Source organism: Dermochelys coriacea, chromosome 11, assembly GCF_009764565.3.
Source record: "Dermochelys coriacea isolate rDerCor1 chromosome 11, rDerCor1.pri.v4, whole genome shotgun sequence".
In the NCBI taxonomy this organism is placed as follows: domain Eukaryota; kingdom Metazoa; phylum Chordata; order Testudines; family Dermochelyidae; genus Dermochelys; species Dermochelys coriacea.
Window position 1 is genome coordinate 13,196,440 of NC_050078.2, and position 25,421 is coordinate 13,221,860.

Here is a 25,421-nt window from a genome sequence, read left to right on the forward strand (position 1 = left end):
TCTGGTTCCAAATGAGGGGCATGGTTGATTGGTCAGTTCATAACTCTGGTGTTTGTAACTCTGAGGTTTTATTGTATGTGAAAAAATGGCCTCAGAAAGAACTACTAGATGAGAAATGTTTGAAATAGGAAAATGAGTCAATGTAAATGGACATCTTCCTTCAATCCCTCCTTAAAACTCACCTTTTCTTAAATGCCTGCAAGTGGGCATGCCAAGTCTGCGGCATATTATATTAAATGTGATTGCCTCACTTTTACCTTGTCCTTCCTGCATCTGTCCGAGGGTAGGCCGCACAGACAAAGATGTAGCCTTTTACAAATCACTACATCCCACCATGCACAAGCAGGTGGGATTTGGTGGGGCAGGGCAGGGAATTGAGGGACCCTAGGCTCCGTCCCCCACAATGCACCAGCCAGAGTAACAGCACTGGTTCTCCTCAGGGTGTATACTGTGCCAGGTAACAAATCTCAGTGACACAATCTGCCTCTCTGTCCCAAGGGACAGCAGAGCAACTCACTGCCACTTGCATGGGGCAGTTGGAATTTAGCCTGCCCAGAACGATGTGTAAAATGCCCAGGGCCCAAATGACTCCAATGTTCTTTTTTAAGCCTCGGGAATGACCTTCCACACTTCATGCAAAGTTAATCCCCAAGACTGTGTACCAGGCAATTACAAGCCATCAAAATCATCCCACCGATAAAACGTTACCCTTTATGGCTGAGAGAGGAAATATTACCATCACACACACTGCATTAAAAAAAAAAAACCCCTGTCACATTATCATGCAAAAACTGATCAGGATGAGAAACGACATACAAAGAACACAGTGTCACATTCACTATGGGTTTGCCACCAGAAGGGCTCCTTTCATCTGATGCTATGTCTACACAGCAGCTGGGAGTGTGCTTTCCAACTCGGATACACAGAGGCGCTAGCTCAGCTCGAACTAGTGCACTAAATATTTCAGTGTGGACACAGTTAGACTAGCCCGCCTGACCTCCTAGATGTGCACTCAGGTAGCTAGCCTGATCCGCCTCCCATCCCGCCATGGCCACACTGCTGTTCCTAGCATGTTAGCTTGAGCAAAGCTAGTGCGACTGTCTACCGGCACTGGGAAGCACCCTCCCAGCTGCTGTGAGGATAAACCCCAAGTCATTCTTCATAAAAAAGTACTTGAGAAATTTAGCTGCAACACGTGAGCTAATATAAATGAACGACTCAGCCTGTTTCTTTAGAAAGCTTGTAATTTTTCTTTTCTTAAAACACCCTAAATCCAACAATTTTGAAATCTACTCCAGAGTAGTCCAATTTGACAATTCTAGAGTTAATAAACATTCTGTATTAGGAAGTGGGCCTGAGGGGTGGAGAAGAATTGATTATATCTGCATTAATGAATCTCTTCACTAAAACCACCCAGAGCAGGAGGGGTAATAGATGATAATTTGAACAAGAGCCAGACTTTAATTTTCCAGATGGGTGAGTAATAAAAGGTTGACTGGAATATGAAATAGACTGGTCACATCCAGGGCACACTCTAAACAGAAAGTAAATTCTTCTCACTCTCTTTCAAGCGACTTACGAAATGCTGATAGCTGCCAGAGACCCGAGTGGGATGCTGGCCGCAGGCTTCTGGAGATCTCCACTCATATTAAACCCAGCCATCACACCTGCATTTTGTAGACAAAGATAAATATAATTTGGAATTAGATCATTTATTGATAGTGTCAGAAATGTAGCTATACTTTGTCACGTCGCTGTTGCAAACACTATTTGCCCCATAGCAGTAGCTTTGTAAGTAAGTAGCCATTCAACCCTGTATCCAATGGTAACAAGCTACCAAAAACATGCCCACAAAGGACCCTTTGTTCAGACTGGACAATGACATGAGAAAAAAGCATGAATTTAAACAAAAACGTCTTATCTTAATACAAACATCACAGAAAACAGCGTTGTTCAATTGTCAATAGAAAAGTGCTGCCATTCATCCCAGTGTCCATTCAACAGGCCATATTACCCAGCTCTGACACATGCAGTTAGACCCAAAGAGATGATAGGTTCTTACATCCAGGAGAGACAATCTTTATTATAAAATGGCTTGTACTGTCTGTGTCTACCAACGATGCCACACACATTTAACAGATAGAGAATAATAATACTGTGCAGGCATATGGCATCTCCCATCCAGGAATCTACTTTGCGGATGTCAGTTAAAGCTCATGACACCCTGGTGAGATAGGCATTATCTCTAGCTTGCAGATAGGGAAACTGAAGCTCTGAGAGGTTAAGTGTTAAGCCCAAAGTCACATAGAAAGCACATGGTAGAACTGGGGACAATCTAACTAAACTGTTATTATTTATATGCCAGTAGTTCCTAGAGGCCCCAGCTGGGATCCCGAGGCAATAGACACACAGAAATACATAGTACGGGACAGACTCTACCCCACAAAGTTTACAATCTAAATAGACATGACAGACGAAAGGATAGAAGAAAGGGAGAATTATCCCTCAGTTTGCAGCTTGGCAAATGGAGGCACAAATGGAGGCACTATTAGTGTACTACTATTCTTCAGTGTACAATTAATGTACTTATCCCCATACACCACCATGAAGTAAGGAAATATTATTATCCCCATTTCACAGATGGGAAACTGAGTGGTCAAATGGCTTGCCCAAGGTTGCACAGGAGGTCTGTGGCAAAGCAGGGAATTGACCCTGAGTCAGTTCCAGGATAGCACCCGAACCACTGAACTTCCTTCCTCCTCAGTGATGTTCAACTCATTACCATGCAAAGTGTTTGGAAGGTGTCTCTTGCAGACTGTAGTCTGCTGGCACGGCAATGAGTTCCCTTTGTTGTGGGGTTTTTGCCAAGATGAATTGCTCCTGTCTAGCCTTCGGCTCAGGATGAAATGCCACACAAGGGCCAATCACTTCATGGGAGTGCCTTAAAATGGCACCGACTCTTGCTGAATTGGAGCCTGTCGTCACTTATTCACCACCCAAACTCTGATTAGTTTCCCGTCTGTGAAATGGGGATAATAATACTTCCTTACGTCACAATAGTGTATGGGGATAAGTACGCTAAGGACTTTGAGCCACTCGGATAGTACAGCAATGGGGCCATATAAGTATGATAGATAGATTACATAGTGCACAAGAGTTAATGTGGGCATCATCAACCACAGAGGCCAATACAGCCTCCTCTATACAACACGCAGGCCTCAGATCTTACTGAAGAGGACCAAGGAAGTTCAGGAGTCACAGCTGGCGTCTTGCTGTTTTATTCTCAATCACCTTGTCCACAAAGGACATGTTACAGACAGGGCGATAGCTGGAGAAGATTAGCATCAAGAAGTGCTTTCCTGAGTAGCAAGTCCAACTCTTTTCAATGAAGCAGCAACCTGCTTACCCTAAATAATAAAGTCCTCCTTCCCTGTTAAATACAAGAAAGAATGGGTCTGATTTGAAAGCAGTAGGGTGGAGTGCTCTCAAAAATTCTAGCTCTCAACAAGAAAAACTGTCCAAAAAATCAACTTGAGAAGCTGAGACATTTCTCTCCTCCAGACATAGATCAGCCCCCATGGAAGCATTCATCCCTCTCCAAATTTGAACAATCTTATCTGCAGATTGTTCTCAGAGAGAATTACCCACGTCTCTGTTTCAATCCGATAGCAGCCTCGATTTTCCACACAGACCCACTATCTCACAAAGCAGATAACGGCAAGGCTGCTGGGCAAGGCAGGATAAAAATGTGGTCAATTCAGCCAGGAAACCAAGGGAGTATCGAGACAGCTTGTACATCACAACTACACCCAATGTAATCCTATTCTGGGAATTATCCATGGGATGGACACATGAAAACTTTTGCAGAGGGTACTACCTACATCATAGGTCAGAGACAATCAATAGCTACACCAACTCCAGTTTATAACTTAACCACCTACGATTTATCATATATCACTGTCATATGACCAAGATTTTTACATTTTCTGGTACATTACATTATAAATCAAGGTAGAGAGCAAGGGCCCTTTCCATTCCTTGTCTCCTTCATTCCTTCTGGAGATGGGGAATGGAAAATACCAGATAAGAGATCATTTTTAAAAGGGGCCAAATTCTTTGCTCATGTACATTGGCACCACTCCACAGCCTTAGTGGAGCTGTGCCAGTTTGCAGATTATTTAGCCCAAGACTTCTAAATCTATTTGCTGTCACTTTGAAACACCAGATGCAGTTTATTCCAGAATTCAGTTTCAGTGCAAAGATATTTCACACTAAAATGACCTTAAGGGGTAAGTTACTTACTTTGTTGTCACTGGAGTTCTTTGAGATGTATGGTCCCCGTCTGTATTCCATTGTGGGTACACATGTGCGTCCTGTGCCCGAGATTGGAGAATTTTTGCAAGCAGTGTCCATTGGTTCACACCTGTGTCCCTACTCCCCTCCCGCTCTATAGAGAGTACCTGCTCTATTGCTCCCTGCTGAAGGGGGGGATTTTATCCCCTGGGAGGAAGATCTCCTGGTGAGAATGATCCCTTGAAAGGGACAGGGAAGGAGGTTTAGGGGGGGATAGGGAAACTCTATGGTATAGCTGGAATGGATGATATCCAGCAACCATTTGTCATTGTTATTGCCCTTCAACTGTGGGAAAAGAGTGATAGGCAGCCACCAAAGGAGATCTGGGGATTAGGTGGAGATGGCATCAACAGTAGTTCACAGTTTCTGAATGTCTTGTCAAAAGTAGCTTTTGGCTGCCACGGGAGGTTGGGTTAATGTGACTGAAGTGGAAGGTGCAGGGTATCCTGGCCCTTGCACCCTCTGCTTTTATGAAGAGGTTCATAAGAGCGGTGATGGTAACTGCTTATTGTATTTCCTCTGGTGGATATATACCCAGAGAGTGGAGGGTTGCCATGGAGTCCTTTAGCAAGTGCAAGTTTCATCTGTCTTTTCATGGAGAAGATGGGTCTCATAGAAGGACAAGTCTTCTACAGTGTTCTGGACCTCCCTGGCAAACCCTAGAGTGTAGCCATGATTCCCAGGCAATGGCAATAGCCATTGATCTTGATGTGGTGCAGGCTGCATCTGCCGCAGATTGTAATGAAATTATTGCCACCAGCTTGTCGTCATCAATAAGACCTTGCAAATGAGCCCTGTCCCTCTGGGGCAATTTGTCCCTTAAATCTATAAACTTTTAATAATGCAGAAAATCATACTTAGCCAAAAGCAATTGACAATTCAATACACTAAACTGCAGGCTTGTAGATGTAAACACCATCCTCCCCAGCTGGTCCACACACTTGGCCTCCTTATGGGTGTTGCTGCCTGGATCTCTCTGTGGCAACCTGAACAACTACGGAGCTCAGGACCGGGTGAGTAAATAGAAACTCTGCTCTGTTTGCTGGGATAACGTAATGTTTCTCTGCCCTCTTGGAAGTAGGGATACATGTTACCAGTGCATGCCATACAGTCCTATCTAGCTGGATGCCAGGGATTGCAGGAAGTCTAGGAACTTATGTTGTGTGTCCTGGACCTCCTCTAAGGAGATTTGGAATTCTTCCGCCACCTTTGGTAGCAGCTTCAGGAGTTGCTGGTCATCTCGAGGGGACAGCAAAGCTGGAGAGACCACCTCATTGGCAGATGACGAAGATACCCTTGTCAGTATTGGCAGAACCGGTAGATTCAGCTCATAGTCTTTAGGGTCAAAAGGAAGTTTTGGTTGCTGATGTGACAGACTGCTGGTGGGGTTTGCAGGCAGTAACCGGACTTTTGGTGTCCAGTCAGAAGTACTGACTGAACACCCTACAGATCACTTTTGACCAGACTTTCCGGTCAAAAACCGGGTACCAGGCAACCTAGCCTAACTGTAAAATTAGACTAACTCCACTCCCATCACTGGAGTCATATCACTGAAAATCCAGAAAAACTGAGAACATAATTTGAACCATGGCCTTAAATTTTAGTTTTTTTTATGAAGTCCCCAGAAAGTACAATTTACTCAGCTTCACTTCAGAGAGACAAGGTGGGTGAGGTAATATTTTTTATTGGACCAATTCCTGTTGGTGAAAGAGACAAGCTTTGTAGCTACACAGAGCTCTTCCTCAGTTCTGGGAAAGGTACTGTGAATGTCACACCCAAATACAAGGTGGAATACATTGTTTATCATAAGTAGTTAACATATAATCTAAGAAACAATTCAAGGTGAGGTGGCCAATTAACACCGCTGCAGTCAAAGGACAAAAAATACAGGTTAGTGGGTTACAGGTTGTTGTGATAAGCCATAAATCTAGTGTCTTTATTAAGACCATGATTTTTAGTGTCTACAAACTTATGGATTTAAGCTCTCGGGCTCATCTTTTGAAAGTGTTGTGCAGATTTCGATTAAGGATGAGGTCAGATATGGAGTGACTGCTCTGTGAAAAGTGTTCACTCACAGGTGGTAGGATACACAGGGGCCTCACACATAATCGGAGCCTCACCTATAATTACACAGAGCAGCACAGTTTCCTAAATATCACATAAATGATACATATCCAGTCTCTAATGTTAATTCATGTGTGTGGCTTTCTAGTATTAATAACTGATTTATTAAAGGCTGGCATTTGGAAAGAACTTTCCATTACTCAAATCCTCTACTTCTATACTATGACAGTGGTTTTCACCCTTTTTTCATTTGCAGACTGCTACAAAATTTCGAATGGAGTGCGGACCCCCATTGGAAATCTTAGACATAGTCTGCGGACCCCCAGGGATCCATGGACCATAGACTGAAAACCACTGTTCTATGGTAACAACAACCTTTCAAAGACCCCTTAGATGTAGTGCTACCACAGGTTGAAAACCACTGCCCTATGACAATTGTCTCGCTCTGCGACAGTTCCAATCTCCAATCCCCACTAAGTCCCCAACATACAGATCTCCACAAATTGCTTCTCCTCCACAAAGTGTACCTTAACCACTATTTATTGCTGAATCTGAACTTGAACTCTCATGGTGTCTTTCTATGAAATTCCTCTTCACTCACAGATGTAAATCCCTCCATTTCCAGCAGAGAGAGGGTTCATTCAGGAGAGAGAGGGGTCTGTATCACCCATCACAAAATCCTCAAGTTAGAAGCTAAGGACTAGCACCCTTTGCACTCTGATAGACTGCCTCCCTCCCACGTGGCAGAACTTTCTAGTTCCAAGATTATTTCACTTCTATTATTAAAGAGTCATCGTCTCAAAAACTCTCTCCTGCTAGTTCAACTGGTCTGACTCTACAAGTGACATTCTATCCAAACACCCCTGCTCTCTGCCCCTGACCAATCCTCCGGGACCCCCACCCCTATCCAATCTTCCCTGCTCCCCAGCCCCTGACCACTCCCGGGACCCCCACCTCTATCCAACCGTCCCTGCTCTCCCCGCTCCATGTTACCTGTGGGGTGGGGGAAAGGGGAGCTCAGTCCTTTCCCTGTGTGTTTCCCCTGCTCATTTGGCTGCTCTCTCTGGCAGTCAGGCAGGGCTCGCTCCCTGTCTGGGCTTCGCTGCTGGGGACAGGGGCCAAGTATGATGACATAGAGGTGGTTTGCTCTGCCCCTGTCCCTGGCAGCAGGGCCCAAGCCTGTTGGCCTCCCCCTGCAACCCTCCCTGATCCACCCTCCACCGGAACTCCCCCTGTCCCGACTGCGCCGCCCTGGAGCACCAGGTCTGGCGGCGCTATAGCCGAGCCGCCTGGCTGGAGCTGCAGCCATGCTGCCCAGCTGCTGGGGGAATTGTGACTGCGAGGGAGGCAGGGAGAAAGGGGAGCAGAAGGGGAGGGGCCAGGAGATAGCCTCCGCCCCGCTCACCGTGCTGCCGGGGAGTTGGACTGGCTCCTCCGCAAGCCTGTCCTGACCCCGCTCCCTGGCAGGAGCACAGGGGCCAGAGGGAAGAGTCCTGCAGGCCGGATGTGGCCCACGGGCTGTAGTTTGCCCCCTGTGGTCTACACTGAAGCACTACAGTGATGCATTTGCAGTGCTGTAGTGCTTTAAGTATAGACACACCATAAGCCATTTTGTGGAAAATCCACACCCCTGTGCAATGCAGTTATACCGACCTAACTTCACCGAAGAGCTACAGTGGCTCAGTGGCTACAGTGGCATGGGTGCAGCTGTGCCAGTCCAGCATTTTAAATGTAGACAAGCCCTCACTTCCCTGTACTTCCTTACTCCTATCTCTTTTCTTGTCTAAACATACTGCAAGTTCTTCTGGGCAAATTCTTCTGTAGGTACTGCATCTAACACACTGGTACCTGGATGGGGCCTCTATTCACTGCTCTAATACAAACAGGAATGGGAATAAGATCACACAATCACCACTGACACTGCTACTGCCAGGGAATTGTTTAAACCCTTCGAATAACTGACTAACCAAAACGAGTGAAGTCGTGCGTAGCAAGCCAATTAATTATACTGTACACCGGAGAAAGCTGTATTTTAAGAGACTCTTGAGTATTATTACTGGTATTACAACTGCGAACCAATGAAATAATAAACTGCCGGAGCTTTAAATAAGTTCTATCTATTAGCTTTGGCTTTCCCAGCTGCCAAGAACCAGCCGCGATGAAGAACCATTTAATAACACGAAGGCTAATTTTCTTTGCAGCTTTATAATAAATACAGTGGAACCTCAAAGTTATGAACATCTCAGGAATGGAGGTTGTTCATAACTCTGAACAAAATGGCATGGTGGTTCTTTCAAAAGTTTACAACTGAACATTGACTTACAGGGTAAACCCAGGACAAACAGCTACAAGGAGGGCGGGGAGGGTAGTAATTAGTCCCAGGGGGTTAAAAGGCCCTTCCCTATCCACTGAGGAGAGATAACCAAGGGGCAATAAGGTTCAGCTGGAAAAGGGGTTGCTAGGGAACCAATTAGGTTTAGCTGACTCCAACTACTTGAGACCTTTTTAAACCCTCTCCTGCATGGAAGGAGGGGGAGAGCGAAGGAGTGAGAGGAGCAGGGAAGCTGCCAGCAGGCTGTTTTTAGCAAGACACCAGACCTTCCCAGTAAGGAGGCTGCACTCGCTCCCCAGAAGGGAAGGAAAACAAGCACAAGGGACTGACTGAGGAGAGGAGTAGCAGGACCCTGTGCCACCTATAAGGATTCGCCTTGCCCCAAACCCGAGTCTCCAAGGCTAAAAAGGGCTGAGGCGAACAAGGTATTTTGCCACCCTTAATACAGCTTCGCAACTTCACCATGTAGAAGAAAAATGCTGCTTTCAACCATCTTTGTTTAAACGAACCAAGCACAGAAATGGTTTCCTTACCTTGTCAAATCTTTTGTTAAACTATTTTTTAGTAGTTGACATTTAACACAGTACTGTACTGTACAGTGTTTGCTTTTGGGGGTCGGGGGGTGGCTCTGCTGCCTGATTGCATACTTCCGGTTCCAAATGAGGGGTGTGGTTGACCAGTCAGTTCGTAACTCTGGTGTTCATAACTCTGAGGTTTTAGTGTACTCCTTTTTTCCCTATTCAGCTGGTTAGGTGCAGCGGCACTCCAGACATGGGGATGACATGGCAGCCTCCTCATAGTCAGTAGTCACGGGTAAGGGAGAAAGGAAAAACAATACCATCAACCACTACCTTGAGGCTGGACTCAGAAGAGTGATTCTCCCAGGAGGGAGCACATGGTGCCGCTAGCCACGCTCACAAGATAGCAGTAAAGTAAAACAAACTCTCACTGGGCACACGCGAGAAGCTGCCTGCCAAATCACTGCCCAACCTTTTTGGACTTAGAATAAGGGAGTTCAATGAGAGGCAAATAAGAAATAACTCAAGCACTTTCATAACGGCCCAGTCTCCATTAAGGTACTGAGCACACTCAACCACCGTGGAAGTGAAAGGAAATAAAGGGAGCTCCAACATTGCAGGATCGAGCCATAGGTTGTGCAGGCAACACAATGATAGAGGATTCAAAAGCCTTTAAAGTGCTTCAGTCCTTCCATAGAGAGTGAACAAAAGGGAAACTATTCCCACTACTCAACAAAATGCATAAAATGAGACGCTCAGAGACCAAGCCTTTCTGAGTGCTGAATGTGCTTTGACAGTCTGCTAGGCCAAACACATCACCACCCCCTCTGTCCCCACTCTGACAAATACTGCCCTTATAATCAGCATCATCAGAACAGAACTACAGGAGTATTCAAGGAAACGGGAAGCAATTCCCTTCTGTAAAAGGCCACACAAGCCATTGAAAGAAAGATTCTTCAGTCGGTCTTTGCAGTAAGTTCACGTAGCCCTGGTGATCCAACTGGCTGAACGAATATTTTGGGACAAAAGGGAAGTAACGGGAACACTTGCTCTTCCAAAGCAAATGGTAGATTTCTAACAAAACAAGTATTTATGCTACTGGAACACTCATTTATTTCATCTGTTTTATGAAACCATATAATATGTCTCCCTGTATTGCAGCAATTCTGCTAACAACTTTTGGCTAGTTGCTTAGAGCTAATCCTCTGAAAATTCATTCTATAATCCAAGGATTCATCACTATGGAAACTGCTTACAATCGGTACTTTTTATAGCATAAAAATAGCATCAACAAGAGGTATTCTAACTTGAATTGATGGTGATTTCATTCCCACTTGGCATTGCCAGATTCATTTTTATGGCCTTTTTGTTAATTTAGGGAAAGTGAAATAAAACCAGACCCACAATTACTTTTAACAAATGTGTCAGCTGGAATGATAAGCAGTGGTACTACACATACCACGTCACCAGCCTTCACCTTACACATACCACCACAGCAGCAATCATCAACGAGAGTCTCTCAGTAGCTATGCTGAGATGCTAATGCAAAACAAAATCTATAATTAGAGAGAGAGGAGAACTGTGGGCTAGTGCATTGAGTAAAGGGCTTGGAGTCAGCACAAACAGGTTTTGTTCCCAACTTTACCACTGATTTGTTGTGTAATCTTAGGCAAAACTTATCTGTGCATTAGTTGCCCCATCTAAAATGAAAGAGGAATGCCCATCTACTTTAGGAAAAGCATTTAAAAATTATTACCCAAAATTTAGAAAATAAATCTTGTTCATCACCATTATAGGTAAGCACTATCAAATGTGATACGGTAGGTTAATACTGTGGCCTAAAAACACTGACCTAAACCAATGCCTAACCCTCTAGTCTGGCAGTCAGGACAGGTTTCATAGATAACAATGGACTGCAGTCAAAGAAATCCCAGCTCCCTGTATCAAGGAGTTAAGAAAAGAGTTGGTGTCGGTTAGGGGGGAAAAGGCATGAAAATCAGAAGGTCACACCAATTACAGCTCAGCACTGATAGATTAAAAACGACATGGAATTTCTGACCAGCAAGAAAAAGAAGATTAAATTAAAGAGTGCAGTGGTGAGGCTGTGCAGAATGCGAGGCACCCCAGAATCACTGATCCACCATGCACTCACTGAGGCAGGCTGGCCTGGCCAACTCTGATAACCAGGAGAGCTGCATGCGTTGCTGCCCTGAAAAGGTGCTAAGACGAATTCACATTGCTTATGTGTGCTCGCCTCTATAATGCAGTTTCGGTAATAAAGCATCAGGTAATAAAATGTATAGTACCTGTAGCAGCTGGGAAAAACACTCCAAAAACGGTGAAGAAAGACTCCCCCGTACTGTAGTCTGGTAGTGTGTTGTTCAACAAAAGTTCTTTTGAATATCCAACAAAGCCATGTTCTGCAAACACAAGGGGTTTAAATGTAAACTGTGAGAGAATGGATTTGGAATCTGATAGATGGAAATCCTTATTTACACTCTCTCTCTCACACACACACACACACACACACACACACACACACACACACACACACACACACACACAAAGGGTATATCTACACCACACACACACACAAAGGGTATATCTACACAACAAAGGAAAACCCGTGGCTGGCCCATGCTGGCCGACTCGGGCTCACGGGGCTCGAGCTGCAGGGCTGTGTAGCCTTCTGGGCTCAGGCTGTCTACACAGCAATGAAACAGCCCCTCAGCCTGACCCGCAGGAGTCAGCTAGCACGGGCCAGCTGTGGGTGTCTAGTAGTCGCTGTGTAGACATACTCTCTCTCTCTTCCTCCCCCACCATTGGGGAAGGTCTATTTTCCAAAAACATGTGACCACACCAATTGGCTTAAGCCCTAAATTTGTAATAACTAATATGAATTCAGGAAAATATGGTTGGTCCTATTTTAAATTTCTGGAGAAACTATAGATAAATACAACTAAAATAGGCATGGTTAGATCATCAGCAGGTGTAAATCTTCACAGCACTATTGAAATCCATGGAGCTGCGTGGATTTAAGCCATCTGAGGACAAGGCTCACAACATCTGCCAAAAAGGGCTTGTCTGTATGGAGAAACTGACTGGCAGAACTACAGCAGTATAATGATCCCACTATAGCTATGCCAGTATAAAACTCTCCACTTCTAAAGCAGAGTTATTATACTGAAATAAAGTCACTTTTATTCCAGAATTGTGTCCACATGGGAGTTATACCACTGTAGTATAATTTTACCACTATAGATCTGCCTGTCAATTTCCCCGTGTAAAGAAGCCCTAAGTCAGCATCCACAAACATTGACTGTGAGAATTGCTCCATCAATCAATACATACAATGTATCTTTAGCGCATGTTATCAATAAACTCTCAGCTGAGATAAACTTGGTGTATTGTAGATTCGGTCCTCTCCTGTAGGTTAGATTCAGACACAGATTGAAAACAATAAGGCCCTATATTATAGCCAGAGACTCCCACATCAAGTTTTATTCTCATCATCTCCACGTACATTGTTATTCTGTTGCCGTCTTATGGTTTCAAAAATATAGCTAAACACATGGCTGTGCACTGCGACCAACAAAACTCCTTCCCAGATCTTCAGCAGATATTTAAACTGGTGTGTAAACATGTATCATAATGAAAAACAAATGCCAATAACTGCGTACCTTCTGCTGTTGCTGGAGATTTCATGCTTCCCCACACCCACCTCATACTAAGTTTTTCCAGATCACACATGAATTTTGATTTAAAAAAAGGAAAAGTGTTATGAAGTATGGAAAAAGGCAACTGGTGAGAGATCAGCACTGTATAAACGATAATCTCAAAGTATCTAAGAAATTTGTTCCCCCCTCCACCACCCACCCACACACTACAGACTTGGATACTGCAAATTAAACCATCTGAATTTGCCAGACATATTTGAGCCTGATAGCTCAAGGAAAGGTCATGGGATGGTCAGAGTAAAAATGGCTCGGATCATGGAAATGTGGTAAGAAGTAAATGATGCATACAACAGATAAAGTGATCATATTGTCTCAGCTGATTGGGACAGTCCTGGTTTTTCATATGGTGTCCTAGTGTGGCAGGAACTTCTTTCAGGAGACTTGAACTGTACTGGTTTTTCATTTCATTAATCAAAACATTTGCTTTAATAACTACAAAACGTTTGTCCACGGCATATTATTATACCAATGAGAATTTTCCTTGTGTTTATGAGGAACTAACAGTCCAGTGGAATAAGTGTTCAGTGCAATGACCAGTGTTTCACACGAAGAGAAAAGGTGACTGAGTGTAGACTTTATCACAGCTGTCCTTTGTCTCAAAGGGAACGTAAATGACTCTTTTGATGAAAGAGAGCTCTGCTTAAAACATCTACAAATTTTACTTCTAAAACCACAGAGAACAACAGGGCTTTGAAACCATAACAGAAAATTCATATGGCTAATCAAAAGCTCCTGCCAAATGCTCATCAGCTGGGTGGCCTTAGCATGAATGGATACTCACTGACAAAAAGCACAAAGAAATGTCTTGCTACTATATTTTTTAAATCACAGAATCTTAGAAGTGTAGGACTCGAAGCGACCTAAGTAGGTCATCTAGTCCAATCCCCTGCACTCATGGCAGGACTAAGTAACAACTGGATCATTCCTGATAGGCGTTTGTCTAACCTGTTCTTAAAAACCTCAGTGACGGAGATTCCACAACCTCTGTAGGCAATTTGTTCCAGTGCTTAACTATCTTGACAGTTAGGAAGCTTTTCCTAATGTCCAACCTAAACCTCCCTTGCTGCAATTTAAGCTCATTGCTTCTTCTCCTTAACCTCTGAGGAGAGGACAACAATTTTTCTCCCATCAACATAGCACTGTCTATACCGGGAGTTAGGTTGGTATAACTGCTTCTGTCAAGGTTCCTTCCCCACTCTGAACTCTAGGGTACAGATGTGGGGACCTGCATGAAAAAACCCCTTATTTTTACCAGCTTAGGTTAAAACTTCCCCAAGGTACAAACTATGTTACCTTTTTCCCTTGGACTTTATTGCTGCCACCACCAAGCATCTAACAAATATATAACAGGGAAAGAGCCCACTTGCAAACATCTTTCCCCCCCAAAAAATCCTCCCAAACCCTACACCCCCTTTCCTGAGGAAGGCTTGATAAAAATCCTCACCAATTTGCATAGGTGAACACAGACCCAAACTCTTGGATCTTAAGAACAATGAAAAAGCAATCAGGTTCTTAAAAGAAGAATTTTAATTGAAGAAAAAGTAAAAGAATCACCTCTGTAAAATCAGGATGGTAAATACCTTACAGGGTAATCAGATTCAAAACATAGAGAATCCCTCTAGGCAAAACCTTAAGTTACAAAAAAAACACAAAAACAGGAATATACATTCCATTCAGCACAACTTATTTTATCAGCCATTTAAACAAAACAGAATCTAATGCATATCTAACTAGATTGCTTATTAACCCTTCACAGGAGTTCTGTGTTGCATTCCTGCTCTGGTCCCTGTAAAGGCAACACACAGACAGAGAAAGAGACCCTTTGTTCCTCCCTCCCCATCCAGATTTGAAAGTATCTTGTCTCCTCATTGGTCATTTTGGTCAAGTGCCAGCGAGGTTGTCTTTGCTTCTTAACCCTTTACAGGTGAAAGGGTTTTTCCTCTGGCCAGGAGGGATTTAAAGGTGTTTACCCTTCCCTTTATATTTATGACAGCTTCTCACAGCTTTTCCACAACCCTGAGCAATGTAGTTATACTGAGCAAAGTTACTAATGTAGATCAAAAGCCTCAGGCACAGAGAGACTCATGGTATGTCTATACTTAAACCTTAGTCTGGAGAAAAGAAGACTAAGGGGAGACATAACGGTTTTCAAGCACGTAAAAGGTTGACTTAAATTGAAGTTTTGCCCAAGTTAGGATTGCAGTAAGGCTGGCTGAAAATATTCTGTCAAAACTATTGTTTGATGGAAAATTGTGTTTTCAACTGAACAATTATTTTGGGCAGAGTGTCTCGCCTATCCCAAGCAGGTAGTCAAAGAAGAGCACTAAGTACTCTGGAGCTCAACCAAAAGCATTTGCTGGGAACCCTCCTTTGTATGAAAATACAATACAAGAGATGGATTTATTTTTGTAGGGATTCTTGCTTAAAAAGTAAATGGCATGGTCTGTAGGTTGGCCTTATGCAAGAGGAGCCCAAACTTTGACCACTGGCAGCAGGCCAGCCACCTGCATCTAATTTGTTTATAAATGCACAGAACTGTTAGTGATCCTTGTACTTCTTCCCCCTTTTTATTATTTACGGTCACTCGCTGCAACACACCTAATCTTGGATTGCAAGACCCGGACCCTGTATTTGTTTTGTGAAGTATCTTGTGCACTGTGGGTGTGCTGTATAACAATTGTACTATTTGTTTGTTCTTCCATTTGCCTTGCCAAATAAATACAAAATGCCTATTGAGGAAATTTATCCCTGACCAGCATCATCCTCACCCTCAAATCTGAAAGAGAGAATGGCGCTGGGTCTTATTTTATGTCCTTGTAGACCATTGTGTGCCCTCGCTCATGGATCTTGGAGGGGGTGCTAACCATTTTACCCACTGCTATTATGGTATCAGCTACAATCACAGACACACCGTATACAAACCAAAGGATGTCAGCTACAGTCCAAATAAAGGCTGAGAGCTAACTTGCTTTCAGCTTCATTTATGGCTCCTGGTGAGAAGATTTTGAGAAAAAGTCATGCCTAGAGAAGGGGTTGGTTGGATCCCTAGGAGATCAGAGAAGCCACAGGATTTAGCTCACAGTGTACTCAGATCCCTCACCCATGTTGTGTGGTATATTACAAAAGGAAACAGAAAGCATCCGTAACTCTTAACACTTCACTCACTGAAGGCGAGGAGAAGCTTCGTCACTGAGATCTAAATGCTGATGTTGGAAGCTTTGTTTCTCCTCACCCTTGGCCAATTTTAAGTTGAGTTTTTTCAGTTTGAAGAAGAGAAAAATACTCAAGTCAGCTTTGAGATGTGGGGCTCAAAAACACAGGACACACCTTAGTGGGCTGGCCGTGTGCAGAGCCTGAGGTTTCCACCTAGCACTTTAAGAAATTGGAAAATGATTGATTTGGAGACCCTGCCAGCAAGCAGTGGTTATTTGGGGTCAGCCTATTATGCAACTACATAAAGGATATCTACCCTGCCAAATTTCATGCAACCTGGAGCTCATTACAAATTAGTCAAGTTTTGGCAGATTCAAAAAGCCTACTCAAAAACTTAAAGTTAAGCAAACCCTGGCAGGGAGGCAGAATTGAGCATGGAACTAAATCATGCACAAGTGAAAACTACTTTAAAGAACATTCCCCCAAATGATCGTCACTTACTACACTGTACTTGTGGTTAGAGTTTTACGCGTAAAGGTGGATGCTAAAGGCTTGGAAGACAAGTGAGATTTAAAAAAAAACAAAATACCATTTTTCCATTCCAAATTCCACAAAGTGGGTACCTGGCTTGGATTTTTCTCACTGAAACAGTCAGCAAGGTTTTTCTTGCAGGAGGTTTCCTGAGGCTGACCCTAGAACTTGCAGGATCCCGGAGCGTAAGATGTGGGGTTAGGGGAGCCACAGCACAACTGTACAATGCTAGAGTAATTATCTCCTCTTCTCTATTTCTCTCCTTCTTCAATCACTACATCCTGTCTGTTTCGTCACCAAAATCGACCCTGTTCTTCTCCATCACCATTGCCAAAAGACCTGCAAAGTCCTCAGTCTTCATGAAACAGCATTTTGGGGAGTGCCTAGCCATTGGGCTATGGGATATTATGGTGCGGGTCTCTCTCAATGTCTCCTGCATTGTGTATACATAATTAAATGTTTTTTGGAACAGGGATATGGATCTCATCTGCCTGGTGAGTGCCTAACCACCAGGCTATACAGTCATGTCTGCTCGCACTCACACTCTCTGGCCCATTAACTATTCAAGTATTTTATTCACAGTGGAGGAGCTTCAACAGGAGAGACTGAGACAGACCATACCAGAATATTGCATAGCCCAGTGATTAGAACTCTCTCCTACACCATAAAAGAACCACATTCACACCTCTTCTCTTCATTAGAAGGGGGGGGATTGAACATGGGTTTCCCACATCCCAGGTGAGTGCCCCAACCACTGGGTTAAAAGTTATAAGGTGGATGATCCTCCCTGCATTTTGTAAATGGTATCTAAGGCCCCCCCCCTCAAAAAAACTGGTCAAAATTATTAGGCAAATTCATATTAAATTTTCAAATAGTTTTAGGTTGACCAAAACTGAATTTTTCAGGGGGAAAAACCCCAATTCATCCATAAAAAATTCACCCAGCTCTAGTTGTGGTGTTACGTCCTTTCACCACAAAGTCATCCGTACTAGCCCAGTCAGGCTGGTGGTACCCAGAGATTGTTGCTATGTTGGATGAGCTATACGAAATGAATTTGGTCTGGTCTAGTTTCCAGAGGACAAGTATCCCAAGCATAAAACTAGTACAAGTACAGTATCCTATTGAAAACCTCACCAGAGGGGCAAAACACTGACTTGAGTATGGACAGTCAACTACCCTCTCTTTCCTGGTGCTGACTCTTCTACGTCAGAGCTGAGGTATGTATGGAGAAGCTCACACCACCACCGTCTGTGGGGTGAATACACATAGGACTTCAGTTCATTCAGCTCACACCAGCAGTAAACTCACTAAAAATTATAGCCTATAGATTCATAGATTCATAGATACTAAGGTCAGAAGGGACCATTTTGATCATCTAGTCTGACCTCCTGCACAACACAGGCCACAGAATCTCACCCACCCACTCCTACGAAGAGCAACATTTTTCTCCACCAAGAAAGTCAAGACTATTCTCTTAACTGTGCCCAGTGTTACTCACAGTGATTTTCTAACACAGTGCTAGGGATTAGTTTCCAAACATCCAAGTGGACGATCTCCCGTCCAGGGTTAAACCTTAGAAGAAAAACAACTTGCATGCAAATGGATTCCGGAAGATCTGTAAATGGTTTCTGTAATTCATTTGCTTGTAGGGTTTCATGCTACAAATCACAATGGAGATCGTGGCACAATTGCTTGCTAACATTTTGTCCCCGCCTTCCACTTTACATAAACAACTGGATTTAGTTCTTATGCAGATGACAGCCAAGATGAGATCCACTGGTTATTATGACAGTTTCGCAAGCTTCACTGAGGCACGATCCAGTGCAGGTGCCATTTGTGCTACTTTAGTTAAGATTATTATTCAGTTATAATTGCCTTTGACATGCACAAACACAGGGGAAGACACTGTCCCTGCTAATCTACATCAGTTACAACAGTAAAAGGTCAGCCAACTGTGAAGGTCACTTGAAATGGTATAGATCTCTAGTGAGTTATCATGATCAAAAGGCCGTGGTGAAGATATGTGGGATCCAAGGAGGAAAATGAATGATACTGTAAGTGCCTTTCCCAACCTGCTCCAAAAAACAAAGTGTTCACACTGCAGAGTCAAAGACAACCCATACTCCCCCCATCCCCACACACAGACACCTTTCTATGATTGGGCTTTGTTTACAGTGAAATTATCAATAAGATAAAGTCCGTCTCAAACCTCCCCAGAGTGGGCGGCTCCTCAGGCTCTCCCCTTGTCACTACTTAGCCCGCACCCTAGATCCTCTCTCATGAGGGAGTCACTTTGGCCTCCCTTATATCCAGGTGGACTAACACCTATCTCAGAAAGTTAGGAGAACTTATGTAACCCTTTTCTCAGCAACACCTGTGAAATATCTTTATGGGGTGTTTCAACAAATGCTGCCAACCTGTTACAGGCAGGACATGGAGGTAGATCTCTGAATGAGGGAACAAAGATGAGAGACTAATACAGAAACAGAGTTTAGGAGGGAGGATTGGGAGGAGGACAGGAAGTGGGAGGGAGTTGGAAGAAAGAAGAGCAGAGAGAGAGGCAGAGGTGAACGGATTTGAGTGTCAGAGTTTCTACTAATCCTACATTCAGGAATAACTTCATTGAAACAATTCACTGTGGCCCGAAACTTGGTATAGAAGGCATAAGCACAAGCGGACTTTTTTTTTTCCCCCTCAAGCCCCCAAATGTTATAGGAGAAGATGCGTTCAGCTATTGCTGAGTTGTAAAACTGAACAATTCAAAAGGGAAAGATGAGTTGCCAGGTAAGCCAGACTGGATGAAGCACAAACAAAATCTTTGCCAAACCAGAACTGAGATTCAAACAAGTTTTAACATTTTTCAAACAAAGTTGAGCAGACATCCCTGCACTTCCTGATTTGCTCTAGAAATACAAGAAACTCTGCTTTAAATCATATTTTCTGACAGGCACTGGTGGATTAAAACTACTACGCTGGGGCCAGATCCACTAAAACTTGGCAGCCCCTCCACACAGACAGCAGTAGGTGTGGCATATGCTAGCTGAGTGAGGGTAACATAATTCCGAGCTGCTGCCTGCCACTGCTTTCCCTTGGACCATGCCATGATGGGACCTGCAGGGTTGAAAGAGGGTTCATAGTGCACTTCCCCCTCCCCAGAGTGTGCAGTAGCCGCTGTTGCTTGGTTGCAACCAGCTTTGCGCCCTGCCACATTCAGCATACAACTTGCTGCTGCATTCCAGGCCTCCAGCCACTGAATATGGATCCAAAAATCTTACTAAGAAGCCTGATCATGTGAGATTCCAAACCAAACAGCGCTGGACACATTTGGATCCGAACTACCAGAAGCTTTATCCAAAATAGTACGTTAACACCTTTTGAGTCAACCCATTACTAGCACTAATTTAGGCTCCTGCTTTGCCGTCCATTAACCCCAAAACAACTTCATAAACATAAATACAAAAAGTTTGGAAGTGTTAATTCATGCACGCGATCAGATCACTGAATGGAACATAGCAGTATTAGTTCATACAAGCACATGCACTGCAATTCTATACACTACACAAAAGGCTAAGCACACAGTGTTACAGTAAATCAGCTGGTGGATTGGGTTAGTCCATTTGCCACTCACCTCTGGAGTTCTGGGTTCAAATCCTAGCTTTAGGTTGCAAGTGAAACAGAGTCTGGTGAAGCTTGGTTGCCCCACGAATAACTGCCTACATCTCAAAGCTGTCATAGCATTAGGGCAAGAGTGCAAATCTCAGTTCAACTCACACTAGTCGTTAAAATAGTTATTTTAGCATAATTTGTCTGCGTTCTTATTAAAACTAATTATGGTTGAGGACATGTGGGAATACTCTGCAGATCCTGAGGAAATGCAGTTTTAGGTCCCACTGCTGCAAGCGGATTGTCACATCCACACAGAACCCCATTGACTTCCAGAGTCGAATGTGCTAATGGTGTCTTCCTTTACCCATGCTAAGGCCTGAGTCTCACAACGGACCCTCACAATACCCCACTGGCCAACGTGAAAGACATCATTCTATGATAGGTATCTCGAACGCTGCAAGATGAAATCAGAAACAATGAAGAAAGGATCTGATTGCTATTTTTTCTTATTCAAAGTGTACTAATGATAAAAGAAGAAGCTGACAGTGTTTATTAGAAACCCAGGTTTCCAGGTGGGTTATAAAGTAGGACAAACAAACACAGCACACTTATAAGCAATCCAAAAAAAAAACAAAAAAAACATAACACAACTCTGCATCAACATTTTTCTTGTAAAAAAAACTGGAGGGGGGGAATCACTGAATAGTTTTGAAAGAAAGAAAGAAAGAATCCTGGTCTGAGATTTTTTCCTACACTCATAATAAGCAGGGCAAACCCAAAACGAAAGATTATATAAAGTCTGTAATTGAAGCAGAAAAAGCCACAGTTAAAACAATCTAAAAAGACCAAGCCCTGAGAAAGGCAATTTGGACTCCTTATCTTTTGATGGAAAAGAATGTGCTCCCTTAGATTAATGACGTGTTTACCCAAAAGGAAATCACCACCCTTCTGAAGCATTGACTGTTTGTTCCTTCCAAGTTACTGTTTTCTGATTTTGAACTGATCTCCCAAACCTCCTGTTTAAAGTCAACACACAATACAACTTCCTGTCAGCTATTGGCTGTGAGGGATCCCAGAATTAACCCTCTCCCAAAAGCTGCCAAAGGTTGAAAATTTACTGCACCTGTCGTTCTGGCCACTGCCAATGTCAACAAGAAGGAAAATGTGGTATTTAGGTCACACTTCAGTCAAGCCATATTATGCACATGCAGGTGACTGGGATTGCTCTAATTGCAGCCAGTGAAATTGTAGCAGGAGGATGAGTCAGCCCCCAATAAATATACAAATATTTGTGTGTACAACGAACAAGTTAACAAGTGCAAAGACCGTCAGCGCTTTAAGGGGAAACACTCACTGTGCATGTTTTATGATGACTAAACAGAACACTCTTTGCAAAGTTTAAACAAACAGAATGCTGCATCTTTGCAGTTCAATGCAGGTTTCAATACACGGTAACACTTTAGATTTTGCGTGCATTTCTACAGCATGTCCCCAGAGGATCTCTAAATGCTTCATCAACATTTAAATAAGACCCACAGAACCCTTCTGAGGTAGGTGGTATATCACCATTCAATAGATAGGGAAACTGAGCTAATAAGAGGTTGAGTGACTCACCAAAGCTCACCTGGTGGATTAATTACCGAGCAGGGAACTCAGGCCTCTCGCTGTAACCACAAGGTCACTCTACCTCTTCATATTATATTCCCTCCAAGGATAATACATTAATATTTACAGTATGAAGAACTGTTTATTGGATGAAGAATAACTTAACATTAGTCAAAATAAAAGCAGGTTAAAATCTCATTGCTACTTGCTGTCCAGGAATAAGACTTTTAAAAGGGATTTTATATTGGACAGTGCAGTGGTTCTGATGTATATTATTGAGACCTGGCTGGAGCAGAGGACTTGTTCACTCCAGGGCTTTCAGTAATTCAGTATACAAGGATGTCTAGGATAGAAGTATCCTCCGGGGGTTGTCTGAGTGAGCACAAGCCTTGGTTAAAAATAGGGACTCGCTGAATATCTGTCTCTTGTATGAGTAACAAAACCAAGCATTAGGATTGTCTCCCATTGTACCAACCGCCACGCACCTCAGGGTGTTTGGCAAGTCCATCTTGGCTGTGGCAAAGTCCCCATCATTTGTTTTTCTTGAAGACAATGATGATTAGGACAGGTGGGACTCATATTCTTTAGCCATCAAACTCCACCAGTAAATTGACTCAACTCACTGCAGCCACTTAAAGAAGCCATTTATACTGGACCAGATCTTCCCTCTTAGCTTGTTTACTTCTTGGGTTTCCCTAGTGAGATATCAATCAGTAGCCTTCATTTCAATAAACGATTACACTACTCAGACCTTCTGCTGAAAAGGTTCTAGCCAAGACTTAAAAAAACCCAAACATTAAAAAGTTAGGCTCCAAATTTCCTATTCAATTTCCGAAATAAGGGCTCTGATTTTTAAAATGCCGCATTCTCTGCCTCTCCCACTAAACAGATGGAAGTTAATGGAAGGTGGAGGGTGCTCCACGGTTTTGAAAGCCAAGAGTCTATATTATCACCTTACACATGTATTAGCTCTGGTGAGCTCTGCAGTAATTCTGATCTCTATGCGCCCTTCTCTAAGCAGATGCTTTGAGAGTAGTGGAAGCTTAAACTGAAATACTAACAATGGTCACTAACATACTGATACCTGTATGTTCTCATCCTGTCTTGACTTCTTGAAGAACACTGGGGTTTGAGAAGTAAAGAGACAAGGTAGGAGATTAGAATGTAGGTGAAGAGAAATGCAGATCAAATACTATACTCCCCACCATGCTATCTGAGCACTACATGGACTGTAATGAAACAAGCCTCAAAACATCCCTGTCAATGTAGTTAATAGAGGTGGTTGGAACCTCGATTTCCCATTCCAGAGGAAAATCTGAAATTTCAACAACAAAAATTGCTCTGAATCAGAACCAAAAACTGAAATTTTGAAATTTCCTGCAGAACAAAATTCTGAAATTTAATTTTGGAAACATCAAAATGATATTTCATTTACATAAGGTCAAAAAATTATGTTTTGACTTTATTAACTCAACTTCTAGGTTATATTACATTATAGTTTATAATATAATCATGTCATTTTTATCATGTCCTGACATCATATTATATTGTGACCTCACACTAATAGTTGAGCCATTTAAACTATTTTTTTATTGTATTGTATATTGTTTGTGTATATTTTATAAATTGGTAATTGGTACTGTAATTGGTTTGGTAATTAGTACTTGGTTGGCTCAATTGGTATTCTAACTGTTCATTTGTAATTATTACTCTAATTAGTAATTGGTTTAGTAACTGTATTGATTTATTATTCATTATAATTATCATTATATTATATTTTCCACATTGCAGATAGGAACCAAATGCCCCATGCACAGTTTTCGATTCATTGCTGATGGTAGGACAGGAAATCAAATTAAAAAAGAGAGGCAGCTGGAGAAATAATTTAATATTTGGAAATTATTTTCATAAAGAAAATAAATTAACGTACTTAGGCAAGGCTGGGCCACAAAACAGTGGCGTGACCACAGGGATGAAACACTGAAGGAATGAAATCATGCGACAGAAAAGATCTCATTAATTTAAAAACAATCATTAGTAGACAAAAAAGAAAAAGTGATTTTGGTTTTATTTAATTGCCCCATTTAAACATAATGAAGAGGAGGAAAGTTGAGATTATGGGACAGTAAACATTTCCCTTGAACTACTTAACCTTGTTTGGCTTCTAGTACTAAATATACTGCAGCTATAAAGAGAGATGGGGGGAAGGGGGAACTCTAGCAGGATTTATCAAAAAAATACAAGGCAAAATTATATCCAACACTATAGCACAAGTAGTGCTGACAGGGACAAGGCAGTTCAAAGTTGAAGTGGCAAATGCTGCCAATGTTATTTCCATGGTGACTATCTATTGTTAGCATCTCCATACAAAGACTGGTTTGATATATACTAATAATAGTTATCACTTAACATAGGGCTTTCCATCCATTGGCCCCACAGCATTTTATAAGGCAGGTAAAGCATTACCATCCCCAGTTCAGAGAGGGGGAAGGGAGGGAGACAGAGGCAAAGTGACAAGGCCAAGGTCACACAGTAGTACATGCTATATATTTATGAAGGAAGAGAAAATCACCAGATTCTGTTTTTTTCACCCAGAAATATATGGATGCTTTTTAAAGTTTAGGGCCTTGATTCTGTTACTTGGTGTGTATTTGCAGGGCCATGCAAAGCCCCACTGATTTCAATGGGGTTCTGCCCATATGAAATAAATTGCTGAATCAGGGCTTAGTTTGGTTGATCCAGCAGTCTGTTCTTATGTGTGTAGCTCCGTTGGATTCAATCCAGTAGAAAGTAAAAGAACGTGAAAAATGGAGCACAAAGTGAAATTGGAAAAACAGACCCAAAAAAACCAACAGAGAGAAGAGAGAAGAATATGGACAGAGATGAAATTTCTGCAAACCTAATGGTTGGACTGCCCACCTGGGAAAGCATTAAATGAGCGAAGAGGATAAAGATTGATTAAAATGAAAAACAGGACTTAAGGGGAAAAAGAAGTGCAACTTGATAACTGGGATGAAAGAGGCCACAGGCAGAGAACAGTGAATGGAACTTACAGGCATATTTTGTCCCACCCACTTTATCCATCAACTCCCATCCCATGGCCAAAAGCAGAGAGAAAGAATAAAGAAAGTAAAGCAAATTTTCTAAATTTAAATATCCTCTTCGTACAACAGCTATTGTTAGCTGATTCAATGCTCTTGGCTCCTTCTAAGGCTCTAACTGAGGTGTCTGAGTGGAAGTGCAAGTACCACCTCTATGTGCAATAGGGCGATGACAGAAGTTCCTGTCAAAATTAACTAGGTAGCAGCACAAAGAACACCAAGAAAAAAGCTTGGTACCATCACCAACAGCCACTCCTGGGAGCCAGCCACAAACTCACCTCTGCTAGCACTGTTATTAATCATTTGTGTCACAGTGGAACGTAGAGCACCAGCCCAAGCACAGGGCTGCATTGCGGCAGGCACTGTATACCAACACACAATAGGAGTCCTTCCCATTTCCCCTAAGGAAAGAACAGTGAGT

The 25,421-nt window shown here is 42.8% G+C and overlaps 1 protein-coding gene across 2 annotated transcripts in view; it reads right to left on the reverse strand.

Annotated features, from left to right (window-relative positions):
- SLC12A8 (solute carrier family 12 member 8) overlaps positions 1 to 25,421 on the reverse strand; it is an 87,201-nt gene that overhangs the window by 26,281 nt on the left and 35,499 nt on the right. For both annotated transcript variants that reach the window (XM_043504963.1, XM_043504962.1), the window contains exons 6-7: positions 11,574 to 11,687; positions 1,580 to 1,667 (exon numbers count right to left, since the gene is read on the reverse strand). In XM_043504963.1, coding sequence (XP_043360898.1) covers positions 1,580 to 1,667; positions 11,574 to 11,687 — 202 coding nt within the window. The remainder of the gene's footprint in view (positions 1 to 1,579; positions 1,668 to 11,573; positions 11,688 to 25,421) is intronic.